Source organism: Lindgomyces ingoldianus, assembly GCF_010093535.1.
Source record: "Lindgomyces ingoldianus strain ATCC 200398 unplaced genomic scaffold BDR25scaffold_5, whole genome shotgun sequence".
Classification (NCBI taxonomy): domain Eukaryota; kingdom Fungi; phylum Ascomycota; class Dothideomycetes; order Pleosporales; family Lindgomycetaceae; genus Lindgomyces; species Lindgomyces ingoldianus.
In genome coordinates this window covers 1,790,734-1,808,021 of record NW_022985166.1, presented here as the reverse complement: position 1 = coordinate 1,808,021, position 17,288 = coordinate 1,790,734, and the positions used below count along the sequence as shown (strand labels likewise).

The 17,288-nt window shown below is 40.7% G+C and overlaps 2 protein-coding genes across 2 annotated transcripts; one reads left to right on the top strand and one right to left on the bottom strand.

Annotated features, from left to right (window-relative positions):
- Nucleotides 1-10,495: 10,495 nt before the first annotated feature.
- Nucleotides 10,496-13,083, bottom strand: BDR25DRAFT_213998 (uncharacterized protein; the record flags this gene model as incomplete). Its single annotated transcript, XM_033684771.1, has 6 exons — nt 10,496-10,931; nt 10,985-11,202; nt 11,255-11,521; nt 11,573-11,739; nt 11,798-12,625; nt 12,678-13,083. The coding sequence occupies 6 exons, from the start codon at nt 13,081-13,083 to the stop codon at nt 10,496-10,498; spliced, it is 2,322 nt and encodes a 773-aa protein (XP_033552403.1).
- A 186-nt stretch (nt 13,084-13,269) lies between these two features.
- On the top strand, nt 13,270-17,288 carry BDR25DRAFT_391612 (uncharacterized protein; the record flags this gene model as incomplete). Its single annotated transcript, XM_033698160.1, has 28 exons — nt 13,270-13,310; nt 13,368-13,487; nt 13,523-13,735; nt 13,768-14,017; nt 14,057-14,192; nt 14,232-14,304; nt 14,339-14,410; nt 14,436-14,476; nt 14,510-14,579; nt 14,632-14,665; nt 14,728-14,831; nt 14,881-14,955; nt 15,006-15,093; nt 15,143-15,263; nt 15,310-15,422; nt 15,448-15,503; nt 15,538-15,636; nt 15,664-15,703; nt 15,745-15,833; nt 15,881-15,919; nt 15,992-16,057; nt 16,095-16,283; nt 16,320-16,362; nt 16,423-16,562; nt 16,591-16,656; nt 16,708-16,714; nt 16,780-16,913; nt 16,999-17,288. The coding sequence occupies 28 exons, from the start codon at nt 13,270-13,272 to the stop codon at nt 17,138-17,140; spliced, it is 2,661 nt and encodes an 886-aa protein (XP_033552402.1). The 3' UTR covers nt 17,141-17,288.

The window sequence follows — 17,288 nt, the reverse complement described above, 5'->3', positions numbered from 1 at the left end:
ACACGTATACACACTAAACTGCTTCACTGTCACTGTCTTACCTATGCTAAACTAATTCACTATTATTATCTAACGCGTTGTAATCCTTCTAAATAATTTAGTTACATCACACTACATTCCTATCTACATAGAAATGCGTAGCTGCATCCCTAACGCAGCTAGCAACATGCGGCTTTATATACGCAGAAGAGAATAAGGATTAAGAATATATATGTACCTACTTAATTTATAAAATAGAGATTATGTTACTCTATAAAGCTGTAAAACTAAGCAACAAAAATCTACTTAAGTTTTATAAGCAAGACTGTCTATTAGCAGATATAATACTAGATTTTCTTAGCTACTAAGACATTAACACTGCCCCTACTGCTACTCTTTAAAGCCCTTAAATAACACTAACAGCTAGACTACTGTCTACTTTTTTTTTTAACTTATCTTTATTTTAGCAGTCTAAGTTATGTCTACTAACACACTTATTACTACTTTACTTACTATTACTGCGCTTATTATTACTACACTAACTACTACTACGCCTATTACTATTCTACTTACTGCTATTACGCATACCTTCTTAGCAGTTATATGCAAGTGTGGCTGCTAGTACGCTATCTAGCCCTAGTAAAAACACCTTACTGCTACTATTCTTTTTACACTTATATTACCCTTTCTAACTCTTAGCATCTAAACTACTAGCCCCTACTTTAAAAGCTAGAACATTAAGCCTAAAAACTACGCTGCTTTACTATAGCTTGCTACATTAATTATTGCCTGTCCTCTTTATCTATAACTTAGAACTTTAGTTCTAGAGCAACTAGAACCCTTTTTAAAACCTACACTATTGTTACTTATTATAAATAAGGCCTACTGCTGCTGTTGCACAGCTGCTGCACATAATTACAGAACTTCTAGGATCTTACAACTTTAAGAATAATCCTACACTATACTAACACTTATATGCTAGTAGGTTCTGCTTTATTTGCTAATAAAAGGACACTAAACACTTAAAGAAGAGAGCCTTAAGAATACTTACTACTTACTAAATATAAGAGGTATAAGAGAGTTTACTAGGAAAATATAGAGAGATAGATATTTTACATGTATAAGCTATTAGGAGGTATGCTATTACTAAGAAATTGCTTATGTAATAAACTACTAGTGCCCTCTAGGCTAGAGCCGGGCGTAATAAAGACATCCATCCATCCATCCATCCATCTATACGTTTAATGAAGCCCCAGGTACGGTAAGTAGCACGGATCGAATTACCCTTTTAGGAGGGTTGTGTCGCGATTCTAGGGGCGTAAGAGAGCTCTTCTGCAGCCTAGGTAAGAGACTGCGTAAAACGGATAGCAGAGGTACCGAATTAATTATATAAGGCTTGTAAGTATCTGAGTTGTTTCGACTTAAGTACGGCGTGCTTCAACAGTGCTGGCGGGAATCGGTCCGAATCGATTATCCGGAATCACGTGGCGCTATCCTGGATCTGGATCGGATCCATGAATCAATCCAGCGCTAAGGCTAAATAGGCAACTATTTTAAACAATTAGTCTTTTACTTAATTTTTTGTGCTATTATACTCTTAATAACGTACTTCATGGGCGAGTTACTCACACACCTGAGTTGCTTACTTTTGCCAAGACCCCACTAAACCACCCTTCCTACACTAATGCATTCCCCACAACACTACTTAGACGCGCTAAAAAAATATTAGATACAGCTTACGCTCTAAGCTTTTAAATAAAACATAAAACTCTTAAAGAAATGTGCTGTAGCTATATGCAAAGTCCTGTAAAAGACAATAAATAACTATAGCGCTAGACAACCTTTATAAGCTAATTCTACAGCTAAATTATAAAGGCTAGGCAATAAAAAGGAGCAGGTGATTATTAAGACTATACTTAAGCTATATGCGCGAGGAATTTCCCCTTAGATAGCATTTATGGCTAATATAGCTAATTCTTTGCGCGCTAAGCGTAATCTAGGCTATGTTTGCATAAACTAGCCTAGTACGTTTGTAAAGCGTTATTTAGAGCTTAAAGTAAAGTTTTAAGCGCAAGTATAGTTAAGAGATATCTAGCTAATTATAAACCCTGTTTTGCTAAAGTTGTACGTGTTATTATCCTAGATGCTATACTTAGCTTTAATATTCTCCACAAGGCTAAACCTGCTCTAAATTACTCTAGGACTCTTGTAGAGGGCTCTCTTATAGTTGTACTTACGCTTAACTGTTACTTTAAGCTCTAAATAACGCTTTACAAACGTACTAGGCCAGTTTATGCAAACATGGCCTAGATTATGCTTAGCGCGCAAAGAATTAGCTATATTAGCTATAAATGCTATCTAAGGGGAAATTTCTCGCGCATATAGCTTAAGTATAGTCTTAACAATTACCTACTCCTTTTTATTACCTAGCCTCTGTAATTTAGCTGTAGAATTAGCTTGTAAAGGTTGTCTAGCGCTGTAGTTATTTGTTGTCTTTTATAGGACTTTGTATATAGCTACAGCACATTTTTTTAAGAGTTTTATGTCTTATTTAAAAGCTTAGAGCGCAAGCTGTATCTAACATTCTTTTAGCGCGTCTAAGTAGTGTTGTGGGGAATGCATTAGTGTAGGAAGGGTGGTTTAGTGGGGTCTTGGCAAAAGTGAGCGACTCGGGTGTGTGAGCAACTCGCCCATGAAGTACGTTAGGTTATATAATAAACATTTAATAAAAATTTAGCTTAAGATAATAGAATTCTATTTATAATAAAAGTAGCTAATAGCTTAAAATCTAAATAATAAAGAAAAAAATGTATATTAAGCCCTACTTTATATAACAAGCATTATAGAAAGTATCTTCTTTTTATCTTATTATATAAAAACATAGACATTGCAATTTAGAATGCTAAAAAGAATAATAAAAATAGCTAGAAGCAGCATAGCAATAATAGCTGCAAAAGATGCATCTAGGTTTTTCTTGCTGCCTCTAACCTAAACGTATAAGCAGCTCTAGGAGTTGTAGCGCATACTGTAAGTTACTCCCCTTATTATATAATAAGCTAATAATTTTAGATCTAGTAGAAACAGGTTCTCTCTGCACCCTATAATAATGTTAAATACTACAGCAGCACTTTTTATGCCTTTTAATTAAATACTTACTACTTATTATATATTAATGCAGTGTTAATTTAGACTTATAGTACTATTAACATAGAACCTTACTATATACTTTTTATTTTACATGTTATATAATAACTAACTTACATAGTAAAGTGTGCTAGCTATTTTTACTATAGTTTATTTTTAAAGTGTGTTTTACTTTTATCTAAGTAAGTAGCTGCTTACGCTAATTATAAATTTAAAGATTAAGCTACTTATTACAGTTACTATAATAGCTCTTAACCTAATTAGTATTATCTAATACTTAATAATAGTATAGGTTTCTTAGCAACTTTGTCTTCTAGTATAAATAATATTGTTATAGATTAACGTACTTCATGGGCGAGTTGCTCACACACCCGAGTCGCTCACTTTTGCCAAGACCCCACCCCAACAAACTCTATTATAGCCTATAACAACCCGCTCTGGCACTATATAGTACAGTACAGCCTAGAATATTATTTAGATACTACTTCTGCTTCTTGCTTACACGTTTGCGTGTTATACCTAGTCTAATTGCACTATCTGCAGCGCCTTTAGAATGGCTTACCTACTTTAGCTTACACCTGCTTCTTTGCCTTCTTCCTATTACTGCGCGCTTTAAACTTCTTTAGAGCTGTTAAGCGTAGGCTTTTCTAAATTATTAAGGTCTTTTCTGCCTTAATCTGCTTTTTTTTATATAATTTATGTTACATAGTAGCCTTATTAGCTACTTAAAGCTTAGTAATTTTTTATTATACTAACACTAGCTTATACGCAATTATTACTGCCTTTTTTAAGACCTTTTTAAACACTTTAACTATAGAAGTTAGTAAACTATTTATATACTTCTAAATTTTTATTTTTATAAGCATTAATTATAACTTAAGTTTTAGAGTATTACTTAAGGTTTATAACTGCTAAGGCTTGCTATATATAAGTAGTAGTAGTAATAAAGTGCGTAACTTTATATTAAGGCCTATTATAACTTATTATAGGTTAAAAGGAACTAATCTAGCGCCTTAGAACCCTTTTTAGATATTACTAAAAGTAATTATAGCATAATAAGCTACTTTAAAGCATAGCAGGAACTTTATCTTTATAGTATAAGTAATTTAGTTATATATAAGGTTTTTAGCTTAGCGCCTATACACTTTTTTTAAAGAAGTAAAATAACCTATATTAAGTAGCTATTAAAAGTGTAATAAGTAAAAAAGCATGTAAATAGTAATAATCTTATTATCTTTATAGTATTACTAGAAATAAAGTAAGTTATAGCTTTTATAGCTGTTAATAACTAGTAAATAGTAGCTGCTAATAGTACACTTTTTTATATACACATTAAAGTGCTTTAACTAGTCTAGACTAAGCTAATTAGTAGTCTAGCTACACTTAGAGATTATAATAACTTAATTTTAAAGTAGATTTTCTTTTTTATACTAGTTTAAAAGGTAGTTGCTACTCTAGAAAATAATAAAAAGTAAAATAGCCTACTTTTTAGTATTAATGCCCTAGATAGCTATTATCTACTCCTAGTTACCTAGCTAGACTGCTTTTAGCTGTCTTTATCTCTCTAAACCTGTAACAACTGCTCTAGTAGATATCTAGCTTATTATAAACTCTGTCTTATTAAAGTTATACATGTTATTATTCTAGATACTATACTTAGCTTTAATATTTTTTATAAAGTTAAACTAGCCTTAAATTACTATAAGATTTTTATAAAAAGCTCTCTTATAGTTATACTTATGCTTAAACTTTACTTTAAGCTTTAAGTAACACTTAATAAATATATTAAGCTAGTTTATGCTAATATAGCCTATATTACACTTAGCGTGTAAAAAATTAGCTATATTAGCTATAGCTGCTAGCTAGAGGGGAAATCCTTGCGCATCTAGCTTAAGTATGTGCTAAATAATTACCTGCTTTTTATTATTATCTAGCTTTTATAAGTTAGCTGTATAATTAGCTTAAAAAGGTTATCTAGCGTGTTAGTTACTTATTATCTTTTAAAAAAACTCTATAGATAGCTGTAGTGTGTTACTTAGAAAGTGTTATATTTTATTTAAAAGCTTAAAGTGTAAGCTACATCTAACGTTTTTTTAACATGTTTAAGTAGTGTTATTAGAAATGCATTAGTGTAGAAAAAGTAGTGTAGTAGGGTCTTAGCAAAAGTAAGCAACTTAGGTGTGTGAGCAACTCGCCTATGAAGTACATTACCTGTATAAGATTAAGAAGCTAAAAAGTAATAATAAAAATAGGCGCTAGAATATTATATAATAAATTACTTAAAATTAACAGTCTTTTTATAAGTAAAGAATAAAATAGAAAATAAAGATTTTTACTTTTTTAAATAGTCTACTTATTTTTAACTTAACTAGTAATTTAAAAATTTAATTACTTTAATAATATTAAGATTTAATAATGCTTAAGTCTAAAAAATTATATAACATGCTTTAAAAAAAATACATTCTAGTTTATTACTTATAAGTAGTATAAAGTAGATCTTAAGTGTAAGATAAGTAAAAAAAGGCTACTAAGATTATTATATATTATTCTGCTACTATTTTAACACATTTTTAACTCTTTTTATTGCTAGCTTTTCTGTATACTCTGCCTACTTATCTAGATTCTCTACTAAAGCCTAATTACTAAGAATTTGCTTAGTTATAGCTTTAATTAAATAATTTTAGACTTTAAAAATAATCTATGCTGTTATATAATAAGTAGCTTATTATCTTTTTTACTCTTACACTTTACTTTAAAGAGGTGTTAATAATAAATTTTAATATTTAGATTAAAAATTAAGCTAGAATTATTTTAGCTAAGCTTTTTATACTTTTTAGTTTTTAGTAAAGAACTCTAAGGCAAGCATTACTTTATTAGCCTAGTTTATATAATAATAAAAATGCAAAACTATTATAATTTAGTAAAAAAGATACTTTTAAAGTAAGTCCTACTATTTTTACTATGCTATAAGTGCTTAAGTAGCTTATATAATATAATCTTTATTAAATTATATATATATTTTTTTATGTTTTACTAGGAAAGCTATTATGTAAGTCTATAAGATCTATAAAGAAAAAAGAGCCTGTCTAAGGCATTTTACATCTTTTTTATTTTAGAGAATTACATTCTTAAAAATTTATAAAAATGTTTTTATTATATAAAGCATTTTCTAATCTTTTATCTTTAAAGTATTATGTTTAAGATTAGGTTAGTTTTTAATATAAAAATTTATATACATTTTAAGCTTAATTACTATATTAATTATATAATACTAGCTGTTCTATCTTATATAATTATCTAAGAGTATTATCTGTTTAGCTTATAAAATAAACTTATTTATATAAAGCCCTAAACTATAAATATAGACTATAATGTTATAAAGTTTACTAAGAGAACTAATAGCTCTAATTATATTTTATTATATAAAATTAAAGAGTAATTTATTTACCTTTTTAAAGTCTACAGCTTTAAAATTTTTAAGATAACTTTTATATAAACTTAAAAATAAAAATGCTTATATAATAAAATTAATAATATAACTAAAATAGTAAACTTTTTTATTTTTAAAATTTTAATATAGATTAAGTTTATTAGAATACTACTTACTAATTATATAATAAAAAGTGTTATTAGTGCTAGTATTATCTTTAATAACTGCTTTTAGATTTCTAGTAATCTTATACTTTTTAAGTACTATATAAAGTATAGAGAACTGTTCTTTACTAGAATAGCCTAAAACTAGTTATAAAGTAAAAAGGTGTTTAGTAATAGTATTATCTAAGCTTTATATAAAGTGTTTAGTAATTATAATAAATAAAATTTAGTTTAAAAAAGTCTAAAGATTAAGCATAATATTAATTTTTAAAGTTACTATTTAAATCTTACGCTAAAAAATAAGCTTCTTTTTATACTAATAGCTTTAAATTACTATATAAATAGTAAAGTGTAAAACTAAAATAGCCTTTCTAGTAATAGAATTTAATGCTTATATAAAAGCTTAAAAGAATAATAATTTAATAACTAAAAAAGTAAAATGCTGTTAAATAATTAGTTATATAAAAACCTTTTAAATAATATTTTTATCTAGATAGGCTCTAAACACAGCATTCTATATATCTTCTTTTATGTAAGGTTCTGCGCAGTTTTATAGCTCTTAGAGTTTAATAGCACTTGCTTATTATATAAAAGAAAAAGTACCCTTTACTAAAACTTAGTAGTTAGATTTTAAGTGCTTTTAAAAGTTTATAATAACTTTTAAAGTGTAGTTATAATTATAAAAATTATAGTATTAAAGAAGATAGCTATTTTGTTTAGTAAGTTTATTAGACATTAGTAGTTATACAAAGTTTTTAATGTTACTGCCCTTATTTTTAGGCACTAGAGTTAAGCTTAATTTATAGAATTCTATTATATAAGACTTTTAAAGTTGTTTTATTAATAGGGAAGCAAATTTTTAGCTAAGACTATAAATTAATTTAAGGATCTAATCCAGATTCAGGATAGCGTGGATTCGGATCGATCCACGAATCAGATCGATCTATCGCCAGCACTGTGCTTCAATCGAATCGTACTACTCGTACAGATCACGTGAGGCGTAACAGTTACGATACGTACACCAACCTCTCATCCTCCCTGCCGTACAGGCACCAAAATCGCCCAGTCGTACAGCACTACGGCTCGTTGGAAGCGCTGGGATAGGTTCTATCATTAGACTAGCAAATTGCGTAAACTTTGCATTGTGAAATAAAATAAATTCGCTGTATTAACTTACCGTAAGATACTTACCTGAGGACCGCGAAATGCGACGAACTACTGAATGTGTTCGAAACTTTATCTCCCGGTACCAACTTGCATGACGAATTGGCCTCACGGCACACCACGTTGATGGCAGCTTCTTAGCACCGTAGTACAATTTCTCGACTTGGGTGAACCCCTTTCATAATTTTCAATACGCGATAAAAGGACGATGATGTCGTTGCGGTGAAGAACTCGGGCACGGCACCAACTGTTGCAAGTGGTAGAAGGTTGACCTTCTCCTATGCACAGCGGAAGAATATATAGCCGGAAGAAATGTACGTACGACATCAACGTGCACTTTGCGTAAATTGAGCTATAGGACCACCATACCTAGATTTTTAGTTAGGAAGGATTCTGAATATGAAGCACTATCTACAGGGCAAATTGAGCCTAGTTTTATTAAAACAAAAAACCAGAGACAATCTGTGCAAGCATTCAAAGATGCTTCAAAAGTCAAAGTACCAGAGTATTGGTTCGGCACACAAGGCGTTTCGTGAAATCGGGGAGAAGGTTAAAAGTGCCTACATTCAACGAGTGTTGGGGTGAGCTGTGTGCATACGGAAGGAGCGAGCAATTTTGTGACCCACACCGTCAACCAAACGGGTAGTCGCAGAGGAGACCAGACTTTGGAGACGTGAGAGTAAAACTCCCGGTTCGGGTGCATTTCAATGACAGATCCTTACACCTTCTATCCGGGATCTTGCATAGTTTCTTGATATGTAGTGGATGGGAGGACAAGCCAATGAAAAATGCAGAAGAATGCGTTCAGTTATATGCAGCATAAGAAATGACACCACCCTTTAAATTTCACGCATATCCGTGAGTAGATAGATCTTTCTCTGATCTTGTTAGCTCCCAAGGTTGATGTAAACATTGGAATAAGAGAGGTGTGAATACGGGTAAACCTCCGGGCCACGTGAAGCGGGCCTAACACAGTCGTCTTAGCAGACAAGGCGGTAGCCATCTGGGGCCCGTTCGAGATGTTTGAAAGCTCAGTATATTATCGATCTTAGAGCAGGATTTTCATCCAGTTATTCGCGGGCTTAGTCATCATATTTTCTCTTGATAACTCTCCGCGGGCCTTGAAACCTGCGTACATCCTGGAGTAGTGTCAGCAAACAAGATGGCAAAGCTCATGCGCGTAGTGCGCAGACAAAATAGCAAAAGAGAAAAGAATCGCCACGAAGTGGAACCCAGCTCGCAGATCAGGAAAAACGGAATATATTCACACTTGTACACATCTCGCGCAAAGAACCACCAATCTAGGCCACACACGCTGACACCATTCGCCTTTATATTGGCATAGTATTGTGTACGTTCAACGCTTCTCCTTGAAGCCCCCATACAAGGATAAACCATGAAAATGTGCAACACTTAAAAACTTTACGCCGACACCCAATCCCTGTGATGGAAACAAGGGACGGCCCGAGGCGAGCATATCCATCAAGATGTGCTCTAACTGACTCATAGGTACACTCCCAACGCTTCATTGTCCCCTGAGGAGATAGCTGTCAGCGGAGATAAGAACCTCAGCCAGTTTGGGAACCAGAAGCGCGGTAATTTCTGCCTAAAGCAATATTTTCGGCTCTGAGAAGATATGCGAGTACAGACCGACATGCACCTGAGGAGACCATAGAAAGAGGGGATGCGCGCAATAAAGATATTGATCTAGGCGAGCAGCGCGAAGCGAGGCGAGCAAAGACATCCTATTCAGCGAGTTAATGAGAGCCTAGATAGGAATAGTGAGGACAATTGCGTCGAAAAAGCGACAACCGGTGAGCGTTAGCGAGGCTGCAGAGCCGCTTCGCCAGTGGTTAGCTTGGCACTTAGGAGCAGAAATTGCAATCGAGATGAATTGTGATAAATAGCAAAAACTATTTGCGGGAAAATAGCAAAACAGGGGTATATCGAGTACGAGACATCAAACCTCCTTCCGACGAGGTCCGTCGGCCCAAACAAGCGGAGATATTGCGACAAGTACGCATCCATATTCCTTTTTTCCAAAGGCTTGAAAAACTCTAAAACACCGTAATCATGGTTCATACCAGTTATTCGTAATGGCAGTTCGTGGCCCGTGCTTTCTAATGCGGTCTAAGAACAGCCACGATGTAGGATCGAATTGTGGCCTAGGCCGACGCAGATGGGTACTTTTTCCGTGTGCTTTCTTTTGCGCCATCGCATGACGTGTTATTGAAATAAACCTCCGCCTCGCTTCTTGGTGGTCAATCGCGTTAGCAAACGCCGATTCAATTCCCATATTCCTTCAGGTTCAATCGGGTCCGTGGGGGCGTCGATGCATGGATAATTAATACGAAATGATGTGCCACTCCATCCATAAACCGAGTTCGCCGAGCCTCGAATGCACCTTCCTATTTCTCTTGGCGAGGAAGAGAGAAGTGCCCAGACTTTGCGACTCTCCCTAATGATCGAGCTGCGTATCCGGACGTCACTTCTCTGAGGTAGACTGTCTCTGGTTTGGTAGTTTGTCCATTTTTTCCCCTCCAATACTAGTGGTGGCTTGCTCGAGTCGAGCTGTGTATGTCGTATTCGGTCCAGTTGAAGGACGCTAATAGCCTCATCTGAACCAAAAGACAAGAGAGGAGCCATCTGTGCTAAGGATCCGCCTCCTAGTGTCACCGGGCATGGCTTGCTTCCGCCCAAAGGGGTCAGCGAGGAGCACAGATAGTTTCTCTGAAATTGGTCCCATTTCTTCTTTGGAGACCGGAATCGGAGGACTCAGTTGGGCCGGATTGGTAGACTGGAGAAGCGAGAATATGCTGGTTTTGGCCCTCCCCAACATTCGTTGGTGTATATCCCGGAGACTGTCGTACAAGGGCCACAGGATCTCCAAATATCGCTCTGCAACTGGTTCGTAGTTTCGGCATGGCTCCAGCATGTCGAGACAACCTTTGGCATATGTAAGATCTTCGTCAACCCCGTCAGGCTGCCCATCGAGGAGCCTGGTAGCTGCGGCAAAAAGTAGAACGATGCAGGCGGTAAAGGCCCAGTAACTGCCCATTCGCATCAGCATGCAGCTCTGTTAGTTGCCGTTTCATGAACTTACATAATCAGCCAACATCGCCTTGTGAAAGTGCCATCAAAAGAGATGAGACTCAAAATGCGTGCCATCTGTTGAGCGGCCATAGCACACTCATTTCTATACCTGGCCACTTCATCAACGCTTAGATCAAAGTTCCACAAAGCGCCATCAGTGAGTTGGGTCTGGGCTGCGGCAATAAGTAGTTGGCGATGGAGCAGCAAAACAGCGCCGAGATACATGATCTACATTGTCCGTCAGTTTTTCCATAGATTCAGAAGCTGGATGACTGCATACATGGACCATAAGAATAGCCCGCCTCTGGTACAACGTCAGCTCCGGAGGATTATCAGACGTCATAACTGATATTTGCAGCATTGTAGGGACTTCCATGCGCCAAACTTCCAACTTGCGATTGAGCATGTCAATGTTCTCGCGCGTGGCCAGCTCGGCCGATACCAAAGTCTTCGCAATTTCGGCCGCAATCAGGCCAATCTTACTAGTCTGGATGTGAATCAATTCGTCCATAGTTGCTATGTCGGGTTGCCGAGAGGTGCAAGCAACCTGGTGTCATTAGGTTTAAATTGTCGAAGTGGACATAATTGGTAGGCTTACAGCAATATCATCAGGAACCACCTCTGACACGTAGCCAAGGGTGTATGAGAGCCAAGAGTCCATGAAGATCAGGCTGCGGAAAATTCGCCTCCAGCTCTCGTTCGCCGTATCAAGAGCTGACTGTTGCGGTGGAGGGCACTTCCAACGAGCAATCTGTAAGCCGGCGGCTAACGGTAATTAGTTCGAGACCAGATCGACATCATAAATTTCCTATTGAGAACTCACCAACTAGGTACCTAGCACTCATGTGCTTCTCCAATAGGGCATAAAATGACATGGATAACAGCAGCCGCATAGTTCGCAGATAATCAATACGGGCCGTCTTCTCGTGGAAGTGGAGAGTTCCTGATGCATATAGCGCGCGTCTTATCCGATCCGGGAAACAATCAAGATCGTAGTGCGCGCCCATGGCCGCCACAGTGAAACATTCCGCAAACGTCATGGCATCCACTGGCTTCTCGGGTCTGTATATCCGATCGAGGATTTCATCTACTTGTGTGTAGGTCCACATATATAACAGCGATCCTGTACCCCGCACAAAGGCATACATGGCACGGCGTGTCAATTCTTCAGCTGGGAGATGTTGTTCGTCGTATGGGCGAACCCCTTGGCCTAAGATTTCGCCCCTCAATGATACCAACTCACTCAATGCAAGGGTGAGTGACCCATGGCAAAGCTCTGCTTCTGTCCTGGTCGAGCCAGAGGAAGGGATCGAAACCGGGCTATCGGATGAACTTGAACTGGCACGTGAGTACCCGTTACGCGCCAAGCTGTTAGCCACCATGCCATTCACACGTTTCCCGTTTTTCGCCTGTGCCTGTTGCGCTTTGAACTCTTCCAGGTAAGCATGGTACTTGCGCCAGAGATCCGTTTTCTTATATTCGTCCATCTGCGCCTCGTACTCTTGCATGGCTCGCGCCGCCTGGCTCTCCCACATGCGTTTCTTGTCAGCCGGCAGGTGTTGCCATCGCCGACCGACTTCTTTGGCGATGTCTACAAAGGAAAGGGAGCTAATTGCGGGATCGGTCCGCAGATGATCGGCAAAGTTCACGTCTACGCGCTTATTAGCGCCAAGGTATAGTTAAGGAAGGAGCATGTGACATACAAGCTGTCTTTGGTTTTTTGGGTGCATTGTTGTCTGGACGGGGGTGTCGCCGATACCTCCTTTTTTCTCTGCTGGGCGCACTCGTACTCCGTGACAGGGTCTCCAAAGCGGAGGTTGAGAGGGACGACGGGCCAGTCGAAGTGCCATCTGTTTCCAACGACAAAGAAGACGGAATTCCTCGAAAAGAGGCGATTTCACGCTGAAGCGTTCGTCGGTGGCCCAGCTTAAAATTTAGGGCGGTCAAGTCGTCTTCGGTAATGTCAAGCACAGTTTCCCAGGTGCTGAATCCGTTGTCGGTCAGAGTGCCGAGGTATTCGCTCAGGCCTAAGCGCTCAAGAGCCTCAGCGAGGCTGGGAGGGGTCACGTTGAGAGGCGAAGAGGGCGTATCGGCGCAGGGTGAGAACATGTTGACAACGGGAGCATGGGGATCTGAAGCTGGGACACTGGACATACTTGAGCAAGGCAGATGACAGGCTTGAAGACGGCATTCCTAAGTGGCGCATCCTGTGAGACTCGAGAGGGGGTAAGACCGTGAGCTCAGCCGGGGTCGGTGAGTCTGGCATCATGAGAGTGGTCTGATGTTGCAGGTGAAATGAAAAGGATAAGTCCGCGAGAGACGCCTTGGCATGGCGGGTGCAAAGGGGCCTAGAACGCGACAGTTTTGATTAAGCTTGCCGCTAGCCACAGAAGCCTTAGTCTCGCCAAGACGAAGCTTGTTTCCGCCGAGCACCATTGCACTCGTCTCACACTGGGCATCAGTCAGAGCACTGAGCGTTGCTCGCTTTCGGGTGACATGCCACTGGCCCCGAGGTGACTCTGAACCTTCTCCACCCTCCGCTCGCCAGCAGTTCGCTGGGGTGCTTTGGGCATCTTGATGAAACGTTCTTCCGCATTTCGCATCTGCCCGTGCGTGCCGGCGGCCCAAAAGCCCACTCACCAACTACTGGTCATCGGCTTCTACTTTGCCGTAATCTGCCTCTCCACCTTCCTTTTTGCCAGCTGCTTGGGGCATGTGGCCGAGACCAGGGCAGAACGCCGCTGTGGATGCAACAGCCGCAGTCGCAGCATGGGGGGACCAGGGTCTGTCCAGCCGCCAAGGCCCACGAGGCCTCCTTCCAAGCAGCTGGTCGAAGTGTAAACGTCACCGGCTCGCCGAGGGTGGTAGCACTCACCCGCTGGAGTGTCTTCTCGACCCTCAAATGAAATCAGCACTGGTCGACTGTTTTCCGCGGCTCTTGATCTGGAGGGCTGAAGCCTGCCTGGCCGGCCTCGCCAATCTCAGGGTGTGGCCCCTGTTGCAGGATCTCGTGTTCTCTCCATTTTGGTTTGCCTGCAATATCGTATCACTTTCTGCGAGTTTCTGATGCCCATCTGCAAAGCCTGACAGCTCGGAATCCCCCGATCAGACACTCCGGAATTTCTCTTTCCACGCTAGGGCATATGCGGTTGGTATGGGACTTCAGGAATCGCTCCGCCAATCTGCTCTCTGTTGTCTCCTTCGCGATGGGCGGCTTGGTTAAGCACTATTGGCTTCGCCATTTCCACTCTTGTCAGTTCTTGGCGCCCGCATTACCTTTCTTGCGCCCACGCTAGCTCCAGAAGGGCCTCAACTTGCTCAAGTGTCGAAGTGACATGCAATTGACAGGCGCATCGTCCCTAAGCCCCCTGACAGCTCGTTCGCTGCACTCTAGTGCGCTGCAATCTAGAGCTGGCCGTGTCCCGAATCACACCATGTTCCACCGCCATCACGATCCAAAGAGACCTCAAGGATTCGTCCTTCTTTCCAATGTCCCCAAACCGTGCCAAGTCCGCCGGACTACTGTGCATGTGAGGCCAACATCGATTCCTGATAGCTTACCGATTATCGGAGACCCTGAAATCGCGGGGGTTGGATAAGCTCGTGTCGAGAAAGCCTATCGGGTTGCTGCCATTTCTGCTGAGGGCCACTCTTTAGGAGTGACGTGTTCCAGAACCTTTCCGATGGAGAGGTAAAGGCTTGGGAGAAATTGTATTGGAGCCTTTAATTCGCATCACGCTCCCATCGGCTGAGGAAAATTCCATGGCACCTCTGCGATTATCGCCAGATAATCTCGCGTCTGCCAAGCCCTCCACTCTGATCGGTGGAAACCTCGGCATAGTTGTATTTCTTGTCACGTCAGCCCTATGAGCAGCCTCGTAGGTCTCGACGCATCCACCCGCGGAGATGCACCTTTCTACGCCTTGTGCAAGCCTTCTCGGAACTTGATCGCTGGTGGTTGCTTATGCATGATTTTACCATGTGCTGAAACACATGCTATCCAAGCGCTAGCGCTGCGCCTCTAAACGGAGGTATCTTTCGGCTAATGGCGGGCTAGGAAAACGAGAATTTAACAAAAATCCACCGCAAATTTCTCAATGCCTGTCAACTCGTACCGCTGTCTGGAACTGCGCTAAAAACGGAAACTCTCACGACGGAGTAGCTATAGGTGTCAGATCGAAATATCAGGATACCAGTGAAGGACAAAATACACCCCTACACCTTTGAGACTCTAAAAGAATACCACTACATCCTCGATGCTAGCAACCTCGGATTTTCGACCCAAATCGGTATCTAACTAGGAGTTTTCACAGGTGGGTGAGCAGGGCTTTCAAGTCGAGAGATCAGAAATCGAAGGGTGTGGCTCCTTCCAGAACCTGGGCCGTCATCTGAGGCCAACCATTTCCAAGGTTGTTCGTTTTGCGATACGCCCTTCGAAGCCCCCACAGGTCTTATATCAGTTGCTGAAGGCAGCAATTGAAACTTGCATACTCTAACGCCTTGATAACACATGCTTCCGGTTTCGCTTTGTCCGCGGAGGTAGCGGATCTACGAAACCACCAGGCTTGAGCCCATGTGGCCTCCCCCTCCATTGAAAACATGGGGAGCCCTTCGGCTACCTAATAGATCAATCATCGAGGTAGTTTTCGGTGTTTTTGGCATGTGCATCCACCGACCTCCGATCCCAAGACTTGGGACGGTGGGACCAACATCCGAGCTCCTTGACCCCGTAACTTTAATTACGCCTTTTCACGCCGAGGCTTTCTCAAGGTTTCCTCACATCAGTTCGCACAAGCGACCCTAATCCTCGTGAACCCATTCCCTATTTCGCGATACTTTCCTCGTTTTCAAGCCCGCTCGTGAACACATGTAACGCCGAAATCTCTGATTAATACCTTTCTGACAGCGCCATAAATACGATTGGCCTGGCGCAAACCGGTTCCAAGTCTGGATTTGACTTTTCATCCCGGCATTGCAGCTGAAACCAACTGAATTCGGTCCCGACGCCACATCTAAGTCGATTTAGGAAGTCGAGCTCTTTTAGGAAGAAATCTGATGACAATGTAACCCATTCATATAAACCGTTTTCGGGGCGTTTGGCGTGCGGATTGTCATCTCAGGCAGAAATTCAGCCTCATCGCCGACCAAAATGCCATGCTCAACATATCCCTGTATTCAACGACCCCTGGGCCCATTCACCGACATTTCTCTGGCCGCATCCCTGTACCCCGCGAATCTGGGTATTGCATGAAGAATGTAATCGAAGGATACGACGTTGAGAGATGCGGTATCGAAGCGCGTTGCATGCCGTAACATCAAAGTAAGACAGACTTGTTGCCAGCAAGGATTCGTCTTGTGGAAGGCCTGACTTCGCCGTTTACGCGAAACGTCATCTACTGACGCAGAGATTGCTTTAGGCAAGCATCTCCCTCCGGCCTGGCTTTCTAGAAGCACTCCCGAACAAGCTCTCCGGAATCCGCATACCGAGCCGCAGGCACCAGGAACAATAGTGACAATCAATCCTGCAGACCCCACAATATCTCAGAGACCCCTCAGCTGATCCTCACACGGCGAGCGGGTCCCGGAGAGTTTTGCTCACTCGCGCCAACGAACCAGCCCCCGGACGAAAAAAAATGCGATTTCGATTGGTTCACGAATACGATTATTACCCCATAAGGCAAAGTGGATTCCCATACTAACGCATCCGCATTCTTCGTTTGCAAAAAAGTGAAGGATCCTAGTATGTGAAAAACTCTGACGTGGTCGGCTGTTCAACGACACGTCTATCCATCCGACATCGGAAAGTGCAAGCAAGACAGTCGGGGTCCTTATTTCTCCTCGAGCACGCTATACCCCATAATATTGTCAGTGATGTTATCAGTTTTCTCAGCCTTATACGGCTCTCTTGAAATGGTAGAGCCATGCAGCCAGAATGGTAAGTAAGGTTAATTCAATCTGCTGAGGAGCCATCAGCACCCTCTTAGGCGTCAAGCCCTAATCCAATACCACCCTCTCCGGCCACAGCATTCGAATTCTGATCGCAGTCTCAAACAAACGTTACCCATACCCTACCTATCTCAATAGCGAAACTTCTATCCAACTAGCCACGGATCCTCAGACACCTGATGTGAAACGCCAACACACTCTCTATCCACACCCACGGTAATCCCTTCTGCATAATCCACCGCCAGCAAAGCAGCCATCGTGTTAAACATCCGAGGGACCATTAAACCGGTACCAAACCCCCGGTACACCACCGTTGCCCTCGGAAGCTGCGCCTTCTCGCGGTCGTACGACTTCGGGACCCCGTGCGG